At 36.3% G+C, this 19,309-nt stretch overlaps 1 protein-coding gene across 1 annotated transcript in view; it reads right to left on the bottom strand.

Moving 5' to 3' along the window:
- Positions 1 to 728: 728 nt before the first annotated feature.
- Positions 729 to 19,309, bottom strand: part of Sntg1 (syntrophin gamma 1) — an 826,637-nt gene continuing 808,056 nt past the window's right edge. The window contains exon 25 of the mRNA XM_036179958.1: positions 729 to 2,389. Within this exon, the coding sequence (XP_036035851.1) occupies positions 2,222 to 2,389 (168 nt within the window). The 3' untranslated portion in view covers positions 729 to 2,221. The remainder of the gene's footprint in view (positions 2,390 to 19,309) is intronic.

The raw sequence follows: 19,309 nt of genomic DNA, 5'->3' as shown, positions 1-19,309 counted from the left end.
ACACAAACTCTGTACTCAGAGATCTCATCTTATACATTTGCTGTTTTCCTCAATGTGAGCCCTGATAGAATATTTGATATTACAACAAAAAGGTCATTTTTGTATGTTTAATTGGAACTTTGTAAAATCTGCTTTTTCAAATATGTGGTGTATGTATGTCTATGCAACACATGCATGCCTAGTGCTACTGACTTCAAAAGAGGGCATCAAAACCCTTGGAATTTTAGTTACAGATGGTTGTGGGTCAACGTGTGGGTGGTGGAACCAAACCCATGTCCTTTGAAAGAGCAATAATAACCCTTAACCACTAAGTCATCTCTCCAGTCCTATAAAATATTTTAAATGATTAAAGAAAACCTCTGTATATTTTTAAATCCCTGGCTATTTAGAATTTATTTTACTTTTAGATGAGAGTCACATTTTACAAGCACTACAGAACAGGTCACCCAACCTGTGGCTGCACCATGCTCAGTAGCAGAGGTTTCAGAAGAGATAGTAAGGTTTGTTAGTCTTTACTCTTTTGCCTTTATGGTAGAAAGTCAGAACTCAGATTTTGGTGATATTCAAATTTTACAATAGCTTTTGTGTTTGGTGGATATAGTAAGCAGTAATTCCAATATGATTAATTGTAGGTATACACTGAAATTTATTATAAAGACTGAATTTGTAAACATTTATTATTAATTTTTTCCATTACTCTGGAAAGTCATCTAAGACCTAACCTCATGTTTTTTTTTTTTTTTTTATCTCATTATGAGATTTCACTTGACCTGATGCAAAATGAATTAATATTTCTAATGGTTATGAAAATTACTTACTATTTGTTGACTTTACTTTCATGGACATATGTTCCCCTAAACAAATACTTTTGTTTTCCTCTCAAGTCTTATGTGGAATTTTCTTCTATTTAATGAAATAATATTGAACTACTGAATAGAAACTTGGTCATTTAAAAAGGGATAGAAAAATGTTCAATTGTAATGTGAACAAATAAAAATGTACTGTATATTTACCTTTCAATAAGTAGCCAGTTGTTTAAAAGCAGACATCTAGAGAGCTTTAGATGAGGACCAGAGAATGCTTTCTGCTTTGTATAACTAGCAAGATCTGACTCTCAGCTGAGATTATATACCTCCACACTGCAAATTTCTGTCCTTTCACTTTTCTAATGCTAACACAAGCTAGCTGCAGTGGCCTAATCATTTGAAACCACTTGATCACTCTCCATCACATTCTATGACATGTATTTGGAATTTTGTTTTTAAATCTCACTTAATTTACTCATAAATACACTCAAATGAAAACATCCCCAGCTCTCAAAAGGTCTGTGGCTACTTTTCAGGAACTTTTCAATTTTGATTAAATGGAAAAGGATTACAAAGTCTTATTTCTTACACGGCATTTGTTGATATGATTTTCTTTGCCAGAGCTTTGGGTCACTTAAATTTATGAAAGCCTAATTTGTTCATAAATCTCATTAAGCCAAAACTAAGAATAAATATGTTTAAATGAAGAACAGGAGAGTCATGAGTATTTTGACCATTCATGACTAGTACCATTTGCTAATATAAAACATTTTAGTAACATTCACCCAAGAAAAAGTGTTTCATTTCCTAGTGTGTTATTACAGGCAAATTTAATTGTCTTTTTTGTTATGCATAACATTTAAAATCAGGTAAACACAACTGGAATGCTCATGTGGAACCATAGGTTGGGAAAGTTAAGGTACTTCTGTTTTTGATGTCTTAACTTCATTATTACTATTTTTTTTTTTGCATGCTACTTGCCTTGCTTTCATCTTTTTGTAAACTTCTTTATACTCTTAACACAATGATAGGGCATTAGTTCATGTTTTTGGCCCACTATGTATTTGTCATACAAAATAATCTAAAATAGAGAAATAACCATTTAACTGGCATTTTTATTTATAGGTAGCTTACAACTTTTATGTTATTTACATACTTTACACCAATCATTTGTCACTATACATAGGGTCATCTATGTCCTGATAAGATAAAGATCAGAGGAGAAAGAATAGGCTGTTCTGCCTATCCAGCATTATTTGCAGGTGCCTGACAGGGTAAGATATGCTGCAGATACTTCCTGGCCTTCCTTCTGATGGAGTTGCAGTCTTACTTCATTGTTGACTTGGTGAAAGTGTGGTCTCCCCAGGGTGGAAGTGAGGAGTGACCCTGAGGACTCTAAGGTAGAACTCAGCATGTCAAGCCACATGCTTTGCTTTGCTCGTAGAAGCAGAGCTGGCAGCAGCAGCAGCAGCAGCAGTAGCAGCCTGATTGCCTAAAAATAGAGGGTCCAAACAAGCTACTTTGGCAGCAAAAAATGAATGAATACAGTGAAGAACAGCAAATAAATTTGAAAATTCCAACTCCTGAAAGGAAAAGAGAAATAAATAAATCAGGGGAAAATTAATTTCTTCACAATACTGTCAAGAAGTGGCAATTTTTATGTGTAACAAACATCTGGAATCAAGAATATATAATATATAAAATTATAATACTCTCATCAACATTATAATGCTAAGAAGATTGAAGCCTGATTAATAGATCTATATGCTTAATGAACCTAATATGCAGATTATTTATCATTGTAATGATGATAACTTATATGTAGTAAAACACTGAAATTAATGATGTGTTTAGAGCTGCAGGGTTATGCAGTATGGATTCAGCCATCATTGATAAAGGGCAACTTATCAGAACAATGGGTCCTGATAAAGGACTGAACCATCATGTGAGGCGAGTTGGAGTTATTGCCTTTTGAATGAATTTGTTTCTGGCTATAGACTTCTTGCTGCAGAAGTCATAGCTTACATTCCCATCTGTTACAATTTGGGGTTCATTTCCCACAGTTTAAAAGTCTTTGATGCATTTTGGCTATATTGATAACATTCCCTAATTATGCGTGAAAAGAGTCACATAGTCAAAAATCCTGCTTCCCACAACCAGGAATTTGTTTCTCCAATGTACAAGTAGAAATCTGCTTTCCTGCAATTACATTTATTGGCAGGCATGGTCAGTGTTAAGTGTCTGGGCCAAAGTATCTCCCTTGAGACATTTCCAGGCACATCAAGGACACAGAGTTACTACATGTCTGAAAATGTTGATTCACAGACACTTAGATAGAGAGAGGACAAGCATGCCCTGGCTTTGACCTCACCTACAGATAAGAGTAGTGATGACCTAAACTAATGTCACCTTAAAAGATTCTTAACTTCTTGTACTTACTATCACTTAGCTTTATTAACACAAGATTTTAGCTTAGAAATTTATTGCGTGCATTTACCTTGAGAAAATAATGAGAAAGGTAATCAGCTTCTTGCACTTTCCCAAAGGAAAGTAAACTTTGCCACAGACCTGCTAAAGACTTATGCTGCTTCAGCCAGAGCATAAGGTGCCAGATTATATTTCTTGTGCAAATTAAGCTTAAATTATCTCTTTGTTCTATATCCTTAAGCAATAGGTGTAATCTTTTAGATCTGAGACTTTCTTTTAAGCCAGCCAACACTGGTGAAAACTGCACCACTACTTCATCAAGTCGTCTAGTTATCCCAAATGCTAATCCTGCCCACTAGGAAGTGGCTCCTGGAGAAAAAGACAGTTTTTACCTTATTTATAACTTATACTGATTATAAACTTTTAGCTTATTACTTAGCCACACTTAGGAATGTATTTTAAGCACACAAATTCTCTTCTTAGATTCCCTTGCTGATTTAACCTCTAGTTGACCACATCAAGGAGCATTTGCTAACCAACTCCCATTTTGTGCTGTAAATTAAAGCTGACATATTGCTCTGTGTGTGAATCTGATCTGCCTTGGTGACCCTGAGAAATTCAATCCTTGAATTGCATTGTCAAAAGAATTACTGTTATATATGTTTATAAGTGGACATCACCCTAACCATAAAGGTGGACATTTTTAGAACAATAAAGAGACACAGATAGAAAGAGCATGGTGTAAGCAGATTCAACCCTCAGATCATATTTCCTCTGCTGATGTAGTGTCTCCTTTGGACCCTGTGAGAAAGACTTTGAGGCTGACTCTTAAAGGCTTTTGTTTATGATGCATATTCTTTGTTATTTAATTATATATTTCTGGTGAAGCATGAAGAACTATAACTAATTTACATTCTGTTTTTGATATTTGCAAATTATACAAAGATATTCAGCCTATTAGAACAGATTATAATACATCAGAGAACCGATAAAGAAAATTAAAAGGTATTGTGTATTTTCTTGGGCTTTGCAATAGGAACACTATAGGGTTCATCTATTGTTTTAACAGTTGTCTTTAACCTTTTAATAGTTCATAGTCAGATTAGTATAGTGACATTTCTGATACTAGTAAAAAACATACACTTAATTATTTTAATTCCCCAAAACATTTCCACCAAGGAAGTCTTTTTTTAAATTCTGTCAAATTGTCTAACATTTACTTTATTCAAATTAAGAAAATATTAAAATATTGTTATATCATTTCTTCTTCCCTTTTTTCTCCTCTATGCAGTGCCTTCCATGTCCTCTCCAAACACTCTCCATTTCATCTAACCCATTGCATCCATCCCTCTTAAATCTATGCCCTCATTGACTCTTACTTTGTATAATAGTATATATTAAATATATCTATATATTATATATTATTTATATTATAGAATTATTAATTGAATTAATTATAATTCATCTAAATGAACTCAGCAGGAAACACACATATATAAATATATCTAAATAATATATACTATTTAATATATAACATATATTAATAATATATAATATATATAAAAGAACATATATTAATGTATAATGATTAATAACATACTATATTAAATATTTTATATAACATATCTTATGTATTTATAAGTTTGTATGTGTCTTGCATAATTCATTTAGATAATTTTGAATGTTATTGAACACAAATATTAAAGCAATATTTCTCAAAATTACTTCTGTTTAGTTTTAAATTATAACTTGTTTGTCAAGCTCTCCTAAATATTGAGGTATTTTAAGTAATATCAAGGTTTTTATTTATTCTTTTCACCTTGTTACTTATTTTTCAAATAATTTCAGTGATGTTGATTAAGACCTTACAATTTTATTTTACCAATTTGTGGTTTGTAGTGGATTATAGGAAGAAGTAGATACTTAGAAGAAATTGTAGGAGACTGATGGATCCTGGCTTGGCCTTAACTCAATATCACATCCTCAGTTCTCTGCATCCATGATCAGCTCTTGTAGCCATAGCAATCCCTAGAGCTTCCTTATTCATACTTGTACAAATTCATAGAGGATAGGCCCTCCCCCACTACCCATTTTTCATGCTTCTGAGACTTCCATTCCCAAACATCCATGGGCTTTTTATGCTGTTCCCTTATAACATAGCTTTCCTGACTTTTATTCCTCCATGAATCTTACTAAGTAAAACCTACTTTCAAAATTAAGTATTTGATCATTCATTAAATATTCATCAGCATCCTTCACTGTTTGTTAAAAACATGTATCAAATCAAGACAGACAAAAAAGTACTGATGGTACTTCAGAAAAAGGAAGAGGTGGGAGATTTAAGAGACTGTAGGGCAGTAAACCCACATTGCCTTGTGGGTTTAAGTGAAAGGGATGCCAGTGTGGACCATTGTGATGTTTATTGGAAAGTATTCTAGACAAGAGGAATATAGTGCTATAGGTGATGATATAGAGGCATTCTAGGAGGATTTGCAACATAAAACATAGAATTTAAAGAAGTGATGAGTAGAAGATTAAGTCAGAGAAAAAAAAGTCAACAAGTACACCACATCTATGCTCTATATAGAGTTTTTATGTTTTTCACAGTGAATAACATTGGAAGAGGCTTTTGAACTAAGATGTGATAATGGCAAGAACTGATATACTTATTAAATGGTCACCTGGTGATTCCATTTAGAATGAGCTTTGTGGGCTAGAAAATGGGGAGGCACTGGACATTTTTTCAGTAAAGAAAGATGCAAGCTGTGAAGGTAAAGCTGTACAAGTGGGAGAAGCTACCATTCACAGATGCTGAGACATTGTAAGAAGAACAGTTCTAGCATAAAGATAAAACTCTTTGTTTGATGCATTACCTTTGAGATCACGTTATATATACAGGAGGGAAGCCATAAGATATATGCAGACTTTTAGAAAATGAAAAGTCTGTATCTATCAGCTTGTAATTCACCAATAAGATTGTTTTCTACGTGAGTTAAAGGTATATATAGTATTTAAAAGAAAGAATATGCCCTCATCCCTGGAATTCAGAAATACATAGAAATAATAAATAGAATAATCAAGGGACAGCAGTCTTGCCTGAATGGGAGAGAAATAAGACTGCCTGTGTTTTCATGCTTTAAATAGTCCATTCCTTTGAAAAATGTGAATATCATCTTTTTATTATGAAAATAATTTTTGTAAAAGAAAGTTGAAGAAATGATTATTAGGAATTTGTAAAGGACCTAGAGAGCTAGAAAAGCTCACATTGAACACAGGCTTCTCTTCAATAATGAAAGCAGAGAAATAAACCAATAAATCAAATCAAGAATGGTTGTCACTCACTGTTCCTGCAGACCAAAGCCCCCAGTGTCATTCCTTGGATTGAAAAAGATCAGGAACTGCAGCCTCCCTTCCTCCCTGCCCACATCTCCAGTGGATACCATAAATCACCTGCTCCTAAATTCCCTCCCCACACTTGTAACTGTACCCCAGTCCCAAACCCAAGCAGGCTCCTCTTGCTCAACCCATAGCTAGAAACCAGAAAATTAGGTAGACTGACTACATACCCTCCCCCTCTCTTTTTGTATAGAACCAATCCCTCAGTTTTACTCCCAAGGTGCTACATCAGGACACCAGGTTTAGCCTTTTTCCTACCCTGTCCACATCTGGGGATACCACAGATCCCCCCCATCACTTCTTCCCCCACTCTTTGCTATATCCCAACCTCTAACACCAGGAGGAATTCACTCCAAACATAATAGCGCAGCAGGCCAGTAAAACAGGCAACCCACAACTACCACACTCTCTGAAAATCCACAGATGAAACAGAAAACAAGGAAAAAATATCCATCCAAGCAAGATAAATCTAGAAATCATCCCAAATCTAGATGTTTAGATGTCAGCATAAGAACAAAATCATTAAGTGCCAGGGCCAATATGTCTCTACTAGAGCCCAACAATGTTACCACAGCAAGCCCTGAATATTCCAACATAGCTGAAGTACAGGGAGAAAAAAATTAAAACAAATTATATGAAGATGATAGAGCTCCTTAAAAATGAATCAATCACTTATAGGAATCCAGGAATACACAAACAAATATTTGGAGGAAATGAGAAAATCCCTTAAAGAAATCCAGGAAAAGCCAGGCAGTGGTGGTGCATGCCTTTAATCCCAGCACTCGGGAGGCAGAGCCAGGCAGATCTCTGTGAGTTCGAGGCCAACCTGGGCTACACAGGGACTTCCAGGAAAGGCACAAAGCTACACAGAGAAGCACTGTCTTGGGGTGGGGGGAAAGAAATCCAGGAAAAGACAAACTATTGGAGGAAATGAGTAAACCTCTTAAAGAAAGTCAAGAAAATACAAACATATAAAGGAAATGGATAAAATTCTTCCAGACCCTAAAATGGAAATTGAAGCAACAAAGAAAACATAAACTGCATGAGTTATGGCAATGAAAAATTTAGTAAATAATGTTCAGCTGGAAATCTCCATCTCACCCTTGCTTGATTCATAAAGCACCATTCATTTCTCTCTCCAAATGCTGTCCTCTTAGAGAATCTTCAACTAAGAAAAGGCACCAAAAGCTCAGTTTTTCATTTTTGGCAGCTGCAACAGCTGTTTCCCTGAAGTTGCCAGAGGCCCAAGTCCTTTTGTCTCAAACAAGCAGACACAATGACAGACTCCAGACTGCCAAGAGCAGAGAGACTCACAATAGCTCTACGCTAGCCAGTACCCCATCAAAGCAGAGTGGTTCATCCAACTATGACCCGAAGCATTGTTCTTTCTAGTCCATTTATACTTCAATCTGATCACCAGTCAAAAAAAATCATTTGATGCTAATGTAGCATCCACTTTATCAAAACTACCTACATCCACAGCTTCTGTCCCTGCCCAGAAAACATTGAAAGGAATCTGCTTCAGGAGACAAATCAGTTTCACACTCTAGCACAATTCCTTCCACATCTTCAGTCTCTGGCCTGAACCACACATCTGCACCTCCAACATCTGCTTCAAAAATACCTGTTTCTCCTGTTCCACAATCACCAATACAACCTTTACTTCAGCACCCAAGTCTGCTTAGCTGCTTCCTGCTTTGCAAGCCATACTACAGCTTAGTAATTCTAATGTGGACATATCCAAAGTAAATCTGTTACTGCTCAAAATGCCTAGACCCTCTGCTTTCAACATCACGTCTCTGTTTTCTCAAGCTGCCCAGCTATCTACACAGGCCAAGCCATCTAATCACTCCACTGTCTTTAATATCTGATGCTTCATCAGCAAGATCTTATGTGTCTCCAAGAATAAGCACACCTTAAACTAACAGAGTCCTTATCAAACCTTTGATTAGTACTCCACCTGTTTCATCACAGCCAAAGGTTAGTACTCCAATAGTTAAAAATATGCCAGGACCAGTGTCACAACTGGTCACACAGCAGCCTGTAAATGATAAGGGGACAAGGGTCTGTGAGAGTCAATTCAGGGGAAAGATATAAGATTGATTTGTAAAACCCTTGAAATGTAGGTTTCTTATAGATGTATCTTCATGTTGTAAATATGTTTTATAGAGTGAAGCCATGTGTAACTGAGCTTAGACATGCAAAAATAATCAGTGCTAGGTGGCTAAATACCTAGATTTTTACATGGAAACATGTCTGCAAAATTAGCTTTTATTAAAATAGAAAAAAAATTGGGGGATTAATTTATCATTCAGAAATCTTACATTTTTCAAAAATCTAGTACAAGTTCTAGGCAATCTGTGTCTAAGGACACAATTTTGAGCATTGTACAGATATCATGAGACAACTGTTCCACACTTGCACCTGACCAAGAACAGTGCTGCTCTACTTGTTTTTCAAAGAAATGTTTTCATTTCCTGTATCATCCATTCCCTTAGAAGTCCTTGGTCTGATCTTATCCATTCTTTTAAGGTGCCCCTTCTCTTTTCTAGGCCCCTGTTACTGTGGCATTTCTATCAACTTCTCATTCCTGTGTATAATTATCGAGCATAACCCACATGTATTTATAAATTATTAAAATCTATTTGCACCCTATAAGAATGGATTTAAAAGTACTGCTGGGCAAGTGTCCTGAAAGTACATTGATTGCTCAAGCATAAAGAAGTGACCCAATTAACATGGTTGTAAGTGGGGAAGAGGAAACAAAGCTAGTCTGATGTGAATTGTATCTGTTGTAATCAACTTTTTTAAACAAATACGTTTTGTTACTTTTTTTCCTTCACTCAGTGCATATTAGAATTTGAACTAAATGAGGATTCTTTATTAAAATGATTCTTGTTGAATATTTATATATTACAGTGATTCCTTAAAAGGAGGTTCTGTTTTAAGTATATTAACAATGAATTGTGCGAAAGAGATTAAATGAATGTGAAATTCAACAAGAATGATGAAGTCACTTCCCAAAAGGTATCATTTGTTCAACATAGTTTTTCTGTCTTGCTATTATGACAATTCATTTTGAAGGATGTTTGTATTTTAGCTAACTATTCAAGTCTGGTGCTGGCTGTTTTTTCTTAGCTATCACAAAATTCTCAGTTTGTGTAATCAGAGTTTCTTCCTGTTACACAGAATTGGTGGGAAAGCTCAGCTTTGTATATTGTTTCCTTAAGTATATTAAAAAGAAACTATTGCTATTATAAAATATCAGCACGTCGTCACACCTTGACTAGAGGGTATTTAAGCCTCATGCTTTAGTTCGGGAACATAATTTCTTCTGCCTCTTCTCCTGCCCTAATCCCTAGGGCTTGTAGAACTCAACTGGGAGTTGCTTTGCTCAAAATAAACTTTTTCTTTTACTTTTTAAATTTGCCTTGATATGTCTTACTGTGTCAGTGGAGAAACCTACCATCAAGGTACAGAAAACTAACTAAATAGATCAGGAACTACAGAGGCAATCTTTGCCAACAGAATACAAGGGATGTAAGAGAATTTCAAGCATTGAAGTTATGATGAAAAAAATAGATAATACATTGTTTAAAGAAAGTGCTAATTTTTAAAATTTTCTGTAACAAAACATCCAGATTATTTGTGAGATTATGAAAAGACCAAACATAAGAATAATACAAATTTGAAAAGAGGAGCCAGGCAGTGGTGGTGCACGCCTTTAATTCCAGCACTTGGGAGACAGAGGTAGGTGGATCTCTGTGAGTTTGAGGCTAGCCTGGTCTCTAAAGCAAGAAGGTGCAAAACTACACAGAGAAACCCTGTCTCAAAAAACCAAAACACCAAAAGAAAAAAGAAAAAAAGAAAAAAGGAAGAATTCCAGCTCAAATGTCCAGAAAATATTTTCAACAAAACCATAGAAATAAAGTTCCCAAACCTAAAGAAGATGTTTATAAAGAAAAGTACAAGAAGTATACAGACCACCAAATAGATTGGACCAGAAAATCAAAACACTAAACTTGAAGAGCAAAGAATGAATATTAAAAGCTACCAGGGGAAAGACCAATTAACATATAAAGGTAGATCTATTAGAATTACAACTGACTTCTCATAGAGACTCGAAAAACCAAAAGGAATGGAATGATGTGCACTAGACTCTAAAAGACCACAGATGCTAGTCCAGACTATTAGACTCATTAAAACTTCCATTCACAATAGAAGAAAAAAAAATTAAAATATTCTATGATAAAGTCAAATTTAAACAATATTTATCTATTAACCCAGCATTTCAAAATGTGCTACAAATGGAAGCAGGTTAATTCCACTCATGAAAATACAGGTATTAAGTAATCTCACAATAACAAAATCAAAAGAGTGGAAGAACACACACACACACACACACACACACACATACCACCATGACTACTACCAATAAAAACAACAAAATAACCTGAAGAAACAACCATTTGTCACTGATATCTTTCACTCTGCCTATTCCTGTTCTCATGTGGTCTTCATTTATCATGGTCTGTTATTCCTCGTTCTCCCTTTCTATTCTTGATCCAGCTGGGATCTCCTGCTCCCCTAAGCTTTCTTTCCCTCAAATCTTGCCCTTCATTACTCCCACTGTCATCCAGGTTGTTCATGTAGATCTCATCCATTTCTCTGTCACTGGGTGATCCCTGTGTCTTTCCTAGGGACCCATTTTCTAGCACTCTAGTCATCTTTGTTTTACATCTAGTATCCTCCTATGAGTGAGTACATACCATGTTTGTCCTTCAGAGTCTGGGTTACCTCACTCAGGGTAAATTTTTCTAGATCCATCCATTTGCCTGCAAACCTCATGATGGCATTGTTTTTCTCTGCTGAGTAGTACTCCATTGTGTATATGTACCATATTTTCTTTATCCATTCTTCAGTTGAAGGGCATCTAGGTTGTTTCCAGGTTCTAGCTATTACAAACAATGCTGATATGAACATAGATGAGCAAATGCCATTGTGGTATGATTGAGCATTCCTTGGGTATATACCCAAGAGTGCTACAGCTGGGTCTTGGGGGAGATGGATTCCCAATTTTCTAAGGAAGTGCCATATTGATTTCCAAAGTGGCTGTACAAGCTTGCATTCCCACCAGCAGTGGAGGAGAGTTCCCCTTGCTCCACATCCTCTCCAGAATAAGCTGTGTCTTCTGTGTTTTTGAACTTAGCCATTCTGACAGGTGTAAGGTGGTATCTCAGAGTCGTTTTGATTTGCATTTCCCAGATAATTAGGGTTGTTGAGCAATTCCTTAAATGCCTTTCAGCCATTTGAACTTCCTCTGTGGAGAATTCTCTGTTTAGTTCTATAGCCCATTTCTTAATTGGACTGTTGGGCATTCTGATGTCTAATTTCTGGAGTTCTTTATACATTCTGGATATCATCCCGTTGACAGATATAGGGTTGGTGAAGACCTTTTCCCATTCTGTAGGCTGTTGCTTTGTCTTGTTGACCATGTCCTTTTCTGTATATAAGCTTCTCAGTTTCAACAGGTCACATTGATTGATTGTTTCTCTCAGTTTCTGTGCTACTGGTGTTACATTTAGAAAGTGATCTCTGGTGCCAATGTGTTCAAGAGTAATTCCTACTTTCTCTTCTATCAGGTTCAGAGTAACTGGATTTATGTTGAGGTCTTTGACCCACTTGGACTTGAGTTTTATGCATGGCAATAGTTAAGAATCTATTTGCAGTCTTCTATATGTTGACATCCAGTTATGTCTGCACCATTTGTTGAAGATGCTTTCAATTTTCCATTGTACAGTTTTGGATTCTTTGTCAAAAATCAAGTGTTCATAGGTATGTGAGTTAATATCAGGGTCTTCAATTCAATTCCATTGGACCACATGTCAGTTTTTATGCTAATACCAAGCTGTTTTTACTACTCTAGCTCTATAGTAGAGTTAGAAGTCAGGAATAATGATGCCTCCAGAGGTGTCTTAATTATGCAGCATTCTTTTAGCTATCCTGAGTTTTCTGTTTTTTCCAAATGAAGTTGAGTATTGTTCTTCCCAGGTATGTGAAGACTTCTTTTAGGATTTACATGGGGATTGAATTGAATCTGTATATTGCTTTTTTGTAAGATTGCCATTTTTGAATGCATTGGCACAGGAGACTACTTTCTAAATATAACACCAGTAGCTCAGACACTTAGAGCAACAATTAATAAATGGGACCTCCTGTAGTTGAAGTTTTCTTGGACCTGCCTGGTTCCTGTAGTCCTGTGATTCCAAATAAACACACACAGGCTTATATTATTTGCAAAGTATGGCCATGGCTGACCTCTCACCAGCTAGTTCTTCTATCTTATATCATCCCATAACTATCAATCTATGTATTGTTACATGTTCCATGGCTTTACATGTGTCCCATTACATGTTGCTCATTGGGCAGTGGCTGGCATGTCTCTTGCCCTCTTCCTGTATCTCTCTTTGAATTTCAAAAGCACAGATGACAGCTTATGCTGGAGAGGATGTGGAGCAAAGGGAACTCTCCTCCACTGCTGGTGGGAATGCAAGCTTTTACAGCCTCTTTGGAAATCAATGTGGTGCTTCCTTAGAAAATTGGGAATCCATCTCCCCCAAGACCCAGCTATAGCAATCTTGGGCATATACCCAAGGAATGCTCAATCATACCACAAGGGCATTTGCTCAGCTATGTTCATATCAGCTTTGTTTGTAATAGCCAGAACCTGGAAACAACATAGATGCCCTTCAACTGAAGAATGGATAAAGAAAATATGGTACATGTACACAATGGAGTACTACTTAGCAGAGAAAAACAATGATTTCTTGATGTTTGCAGGCAAATGTATGGATCTAGAAAAAAATCATCCTGAGTGAGGTAACCCAGACTCAGAAGGACACACGTGGTATGTACTCACTCATAGAAGGATACTAGATGTAAAACAAAGATGAGTATACTGCTACACAACTCCAGGAAGGTTACCTAGAAAATGGGACCCTAAGAAAGACCCAAAGATCACCCAATGACAGAGAAATGGTTGAGATCTACATGAACAACCTGGATGACAGTGGGAGTAATGAAGGGCAAGGTTTGAGGGAAAGAAACTTAGGGGAGCAGGAGATCCCAGCTGGATCAAGAACAGAAAGGGAGAACAAGGAATAACAGACCATGATAAATGAAGACCACATGAGAACAGAAATAGGCAGAGTGCTGGAGAGGTCCCCAGAAATCCACAATGATATATCCTCTGTAGTCTGTTGGCAATGGTCGAGAGATAGCCTGATCTGACCCAGTCTGGTGATCAGATGACTAACCACCCTAACAGTCGTCTTGGACCTCTTGTCCAATAACTGATGGAAGTGGATGCAGAGATCCTCAGCCAGGCCCCAGGTGGAGCTCCAGGTGTCCAACTGTTGAGAAAGAGGAGGGTCTGCAAGAACATGAATTGTTTAATCCAAGATTGCCAAAAGCACAGGGACAAATAGCCAAATGAATGGAAGCGTATGAATTATGAACCAACGGCTGAGGAGCCCCCAGCTGGATCAGGCCCTCTGGATAAGTGAGACAATTGAATAGCTTTATCTGTTTGGAAGGCATCCAGTCTGTGGGACCAGGACCTGTCCTTAGTGCATGAGCTGGCTGTTTGGAACCTTGGGCTTACACAGGGACACTTTGCTCAGCCTGGAAGGAGGTGACAGGACCTTCCTCTACTGAATTCACCAGGTTTAAATGAATCCCCAGGGGTGCCTTGATCCTGGAGGACATGGGAATGGAGGGGAGGGGCTGGGGGGAAAGTGGCGGTGGGGGGGGGAGGGCTAAGGACAGGGGAACCCATGGCTGATGCATAAAATTTAAAACACATAATAATAAAGAAAAAAATGAGGCAAATCAAAAAAAAAGATTAGAACTTATATCAGGAACAAAGGAAAAATATATTCCAATCAAATTGACCTAAAAAGAAAGTTGGTATAGCCATTTTAATATCTAACAAAATAGACTTCGAAACAAAATTAATAAAAAGAGATGAATAAGGACACCACATATTCATCAAAGAAAAAAATCTATCAATGTGACATTTCAATATTTTTGAGACAGGATTTTTCTGGGTAGCTCTGGCTTCTGTGATACTCAATCTCCAGAACAGGCTGGACTTGAACTCATATCTACTAGTCTTTGCTTTCAAAGTGCTGAGATTAAAGTCTTGTACCAACCACAACTGCCTGGTGATACTTCAGTCCTTACATCTGTGTCCCAAACACAAGGGCACTCAAGTTTGTTTAGAAACACTGCAGTAGGTTGAATTACCTGTTGACCCTTACATAACAACATTAGGAGAATTATCCTACTCTTGCCAATGGACAGGTCATGCAGACCAAAACAAAACAAAACAAAGCAAAGCAAAGCAAAACAAAACTAAACAAAACAACAACCCCCCCCCAAAAACAAACAAAACAAAAACAACAGAGAAATTCTCACACCAAAAGACATTATAAACCAAATGGACCTAACAGATATTTCACCTAAACACAAAAGAATATACCTTCTTTTCAGCACCTTACAGATTGGAACTGATGACTTATTTAGATACAAAGTAAATCAAAACATACAAGAAAATTAAAATGACTCCCTGCATCCTATCAGAGCACCATGGATATCAACAAAAAAGATAGACAGCAGCAACAAAAGTAACAACATAAAGCTTACAAACTCATGCACGCAGAAGAACTCTCTACTGAATGAAAAATGGGTCAAGATTGAAAGAAAGACAAAATGAAAGACTTTTTAGAATTCAATGAAAAGAAATATGTAACATACCCAAATATATGAGGCACAATGTAAGGGGTGTTAAAAAGAAACTCATAGCACTGTATACACACAAAAAAATATGGAGATATCTTATAATAAGAAGTTAACAGCACACCTGAAAGCTCTGGAAAAAAGAAACAAGCACAATCAAAAGAAAGGGACAACATAATCTAATTGAAGGCTGAAATTAATGAAACAGAAACAAAGAGAACAATACAAAGAAACAGGATAACAATGAGTTGGTCCTTTTATAAAACCAACAAGATAGACAAACCTTTATCCAATTAACTAAAGGTGAATAAACAATACCTAAGTTAACAAAATCAGAAATATAAAGGGACACATAATCACAGACACTGAGGAAATTCAGAGAATACTGAAGACATGCTTAAAATATTACACTCCTGCAAATGAAAATATCTTAAAGAAATAGATAATTTTACCAATAAGTAACCTTATCAAAGTAAAATCAAGATTAGGTAAACAATTTAAATAGACCTATAATCCCTAGTTTAGTAGCAATCATTAACAGTCTTCCCCTACTCCTGCCCCCCCCCAAAAAAAAATCCAAGGCTAAATGGCTTTAGCATAGAATTCTACCAGATTTTCAATGAAGAGTTTAGTGTCAATACTGTTCTAATTATTCCACATAACAGAAACAGAAGGATCATTGCTCAATTCATTTTATGAGGCCACAGTTATTCTCATACTGAAACCATGTAAAGACTCAACAAAGAAAGAGAATTACAAAACAATTTCCCCTTTGAGTACAGATGATCAAATATCTGATAATATACTTCCAAACTAAACTCAAGAACACATTGAGCAGATCATCCACCATGAAAAAGGAAGCTTCATCTTAGAGATGAAGGGACAGTTCAATATATGAAAATCAGTAAATGTAATCTATACTATAAAAAATTAAAAGAAAAAACACTTGATCATATTATTAACTGCAGAATAGGCCTTTGGCAGAACCCAGCATGCCTTCATGATAAAAGTCCTAGAGAGATTAGGGAAACATTGGACATTCCTACACATAACAAAGACATTTTATAGCAAGTCTATAGCCAACATCAAATTAAATGGATAGAAACTCAAACAATTTCACTAAAATCCTAAACAAGTCAACATTGTCCTCTTTCTCCATATCTATTCCATATAGTAATTTGAAGTTTTAGCTAGAGCAATAAGGCAACTGAAGTCAATCTTTTATTTCTTCCTTTTCAATTATTATCCCCTTGATTGACTTCAGTTGCCTTATAATTGAAAAGGAAGAAATACAAGTATCTTATTTGAAAATGATATGATAGTATAAATAAAATATCCTAAAAATTCCATCAGTGAACTCCTACAACTGATAAACACATTCAGTTAAGTGGCTGGACATAAATGAACTAAAAAAATAAAATCAGTAGCCCTCTTATATATAAATGACACATGGACTGAGGAAGAAATCAGTAAAACAATAAAAAATTTCTTCATAGCCCTAATACATATATCTTGTGGTAACTCCAAACAAGCAAGTGAAAGATTTGTATGATAAAAAAAGTCTTTGAAGAAAGAAATTGAAGAAGATATCCTAAGATGTAAAGATTTTCCATGTCCATGGATCAGAAGAATTTTCAACATAGTTAAAATGGCCATAGTACCAAAAGCAATCTACATATTTAGTACAATCACCATCAAAATTCTAATACAGTTCTATACAGGTTTTGAAAGGACTATTTTGAACTTCATATGGAAAAACAAAAATCACAAGATAATTCTTTCTTTATTTATTTATTATATTTGTGTTTTAATTTTACATATCAGCCATGGGTTCCCTGGTCCTCCCCACTCCCACCCCTACCCTCACCTTCCGCCAAGCCCCTCCCCTCCATTCTCATCTCTTCCAGGGCCAAGAGTCCCCTGGGGATTCATTTAAACCTGGTGGATTCAGTACAGGCAGGTCCAGTCCCCTCCATCCAGGCTGAGCAAAGTGTTCCTGTGTAAGCCTAAGGTTCCAAACAGCCAGCACATGCACTAAGGCCAGGTCCGGGTCCCACTGCCTGGTTGCCTCCCAAACAGTTCAAGCTATTCAATTGTCTCACTTATCCAGAGGGCCTGATCCAGCTGGGGGCTCCACAGTCCCTGCCTCATAATCCATGTGCTTCTATTTGTTTGGCTATTTGTCCCTGTGCTCATCCAACAGGGAAAATAATTCTTAAAAATAAAATAAGTGTTGTAGGTATCACCATCAAAATTTTTAAGCTCTACTACAGTGCTATAGTAATAAGAATTGCATATCATTTGCACAAAAACAGACACATTGTTCAATGGGATTGAATTGAATACCCAGACAAAAACCAAATACATATATGCACCTCATTTTTGATTTAAAAAAAAAAAAAGCCATAATACACACTGGAAAAAAGAAAGAATCTCTTCAACAAATAGTGCTGCTCAAACTGGAAAATGGATGTCTACATGTTAAAGAGTGGGAATCGAATCTATCAATAATCATCACTCTGCACAAAACCCAAGTCCAAATGGGTCAAAGACCTCAACATAAACCAGATACACTAGAATGGATAGAAGAGAAAGTGTGGAATAGCATTGAAAGTACTGACACAGGAGACCACTTTCTGAATAGGGCACTGATCACATAGGCACTAAGATCAATGAGTAATTAATGGGACCTGATGAAATGAAAAACTGGAAGGCAAGGAATACCATCAATTAGATAAAGAGGCAGCATACACAATGGGAAAAGTTTTTCACCAACTCCACATCTGAAAGAGGACTAATATATCTAATATATAGAGAACTGAAGAAAACATATTAAAAATCCATTTCAATAAAAATTTGGGGTACAGATTAAGAGAATTCTCAATAGAGGAATCTTAAATGGCTGAGAAACATTTAAAGAAATGTTCAACATTCTTAGCTGCTATGGAAATGCAAATCAAAATTACTTTGAGATTCTATCTTATAAATGTCAGAGGAGTTATGATCAATAACGTAATGACAGGTCATTCTGGGGAGGATGTGAAGCAAGGGGGAACATTCCTCCATTGATGGTGGGAGTGTAATCTTGTACAGTTAATTTGGAAATCAATATGAGGGTTCCTCAGAAAATTAGGATTGATCTACCTCAACACTCAGCCATACAGAAAAGCTTCCTCCATATTCCCACGAGGAAACTTGCTCAACTATGTTCATAGCAGCTTTTTTCATAATCAATAGAAACTAGAAACAACCTAGATGCCTGTCAATAGAAACATAAAATAAAATACATTCATGAAGTATTACTCAGCTGTTAAAAAATATGCATCATGTAATTTGAAAGCGAAAAGATGGACTAGAAAACAAATCATCCTGAGTGAGGTAGCTGAGACACAGAAAGATATATATGGTATATATTCACTCATAAGTGGACATTAACTATTACATAAATGATAACAAAGCTATAATCAGTAGACCCAGGGAGGTTATATAAAGAGAAAGGGTGTAGGGCAAAGCATGGACTTCCCTAGGAAGGAGAAATAAAATAAATTTTACTGGTGTTCCAGAGGAAATCATGTTGTGGGGATATGGGCTGGAGGGCGAGAGTAAAGGGAGAATTATTTGGCATTTGGGATGTGGTGTGGAAATCTAGCGCAGTATAAACTGTACTATGAAGTCAATGAAGTCTATGAATGTAATCCTAATGAGGACTCCAAGTAATAGGGGATACAGAGTATCAACTAGCCATCTTTTGTACACAAGCTTAGGCTTCCAGTGACTGGTCTGAGTGGCATTCTATTGATTTGTTTTCCAAGGGTGACTCATGGAAATCCCCAAACAACCCAGACTGAAGCTAAAACACAAGGTTGCTCTCTGGCCTCATT

This window comes from Onychomys torridus, chromosome 2 (assembly GCF_903995425.1).
Source record: "Onychomys torridus chromosome 2, mOncTor1.1, whole genome shotgun sequence".
Classification (NCBI taxonomy): domain Eukaryota; kingdom Metazoa; phylum Chordata; class Mammalia; order Rodentia; family Cricetidae; genus Onychomys; species Onychomys torridus.
Note: the sequence above shows the minus strand (reverse complement) of the source record. Positions and strands in the feature narration are given on the sequence as shown.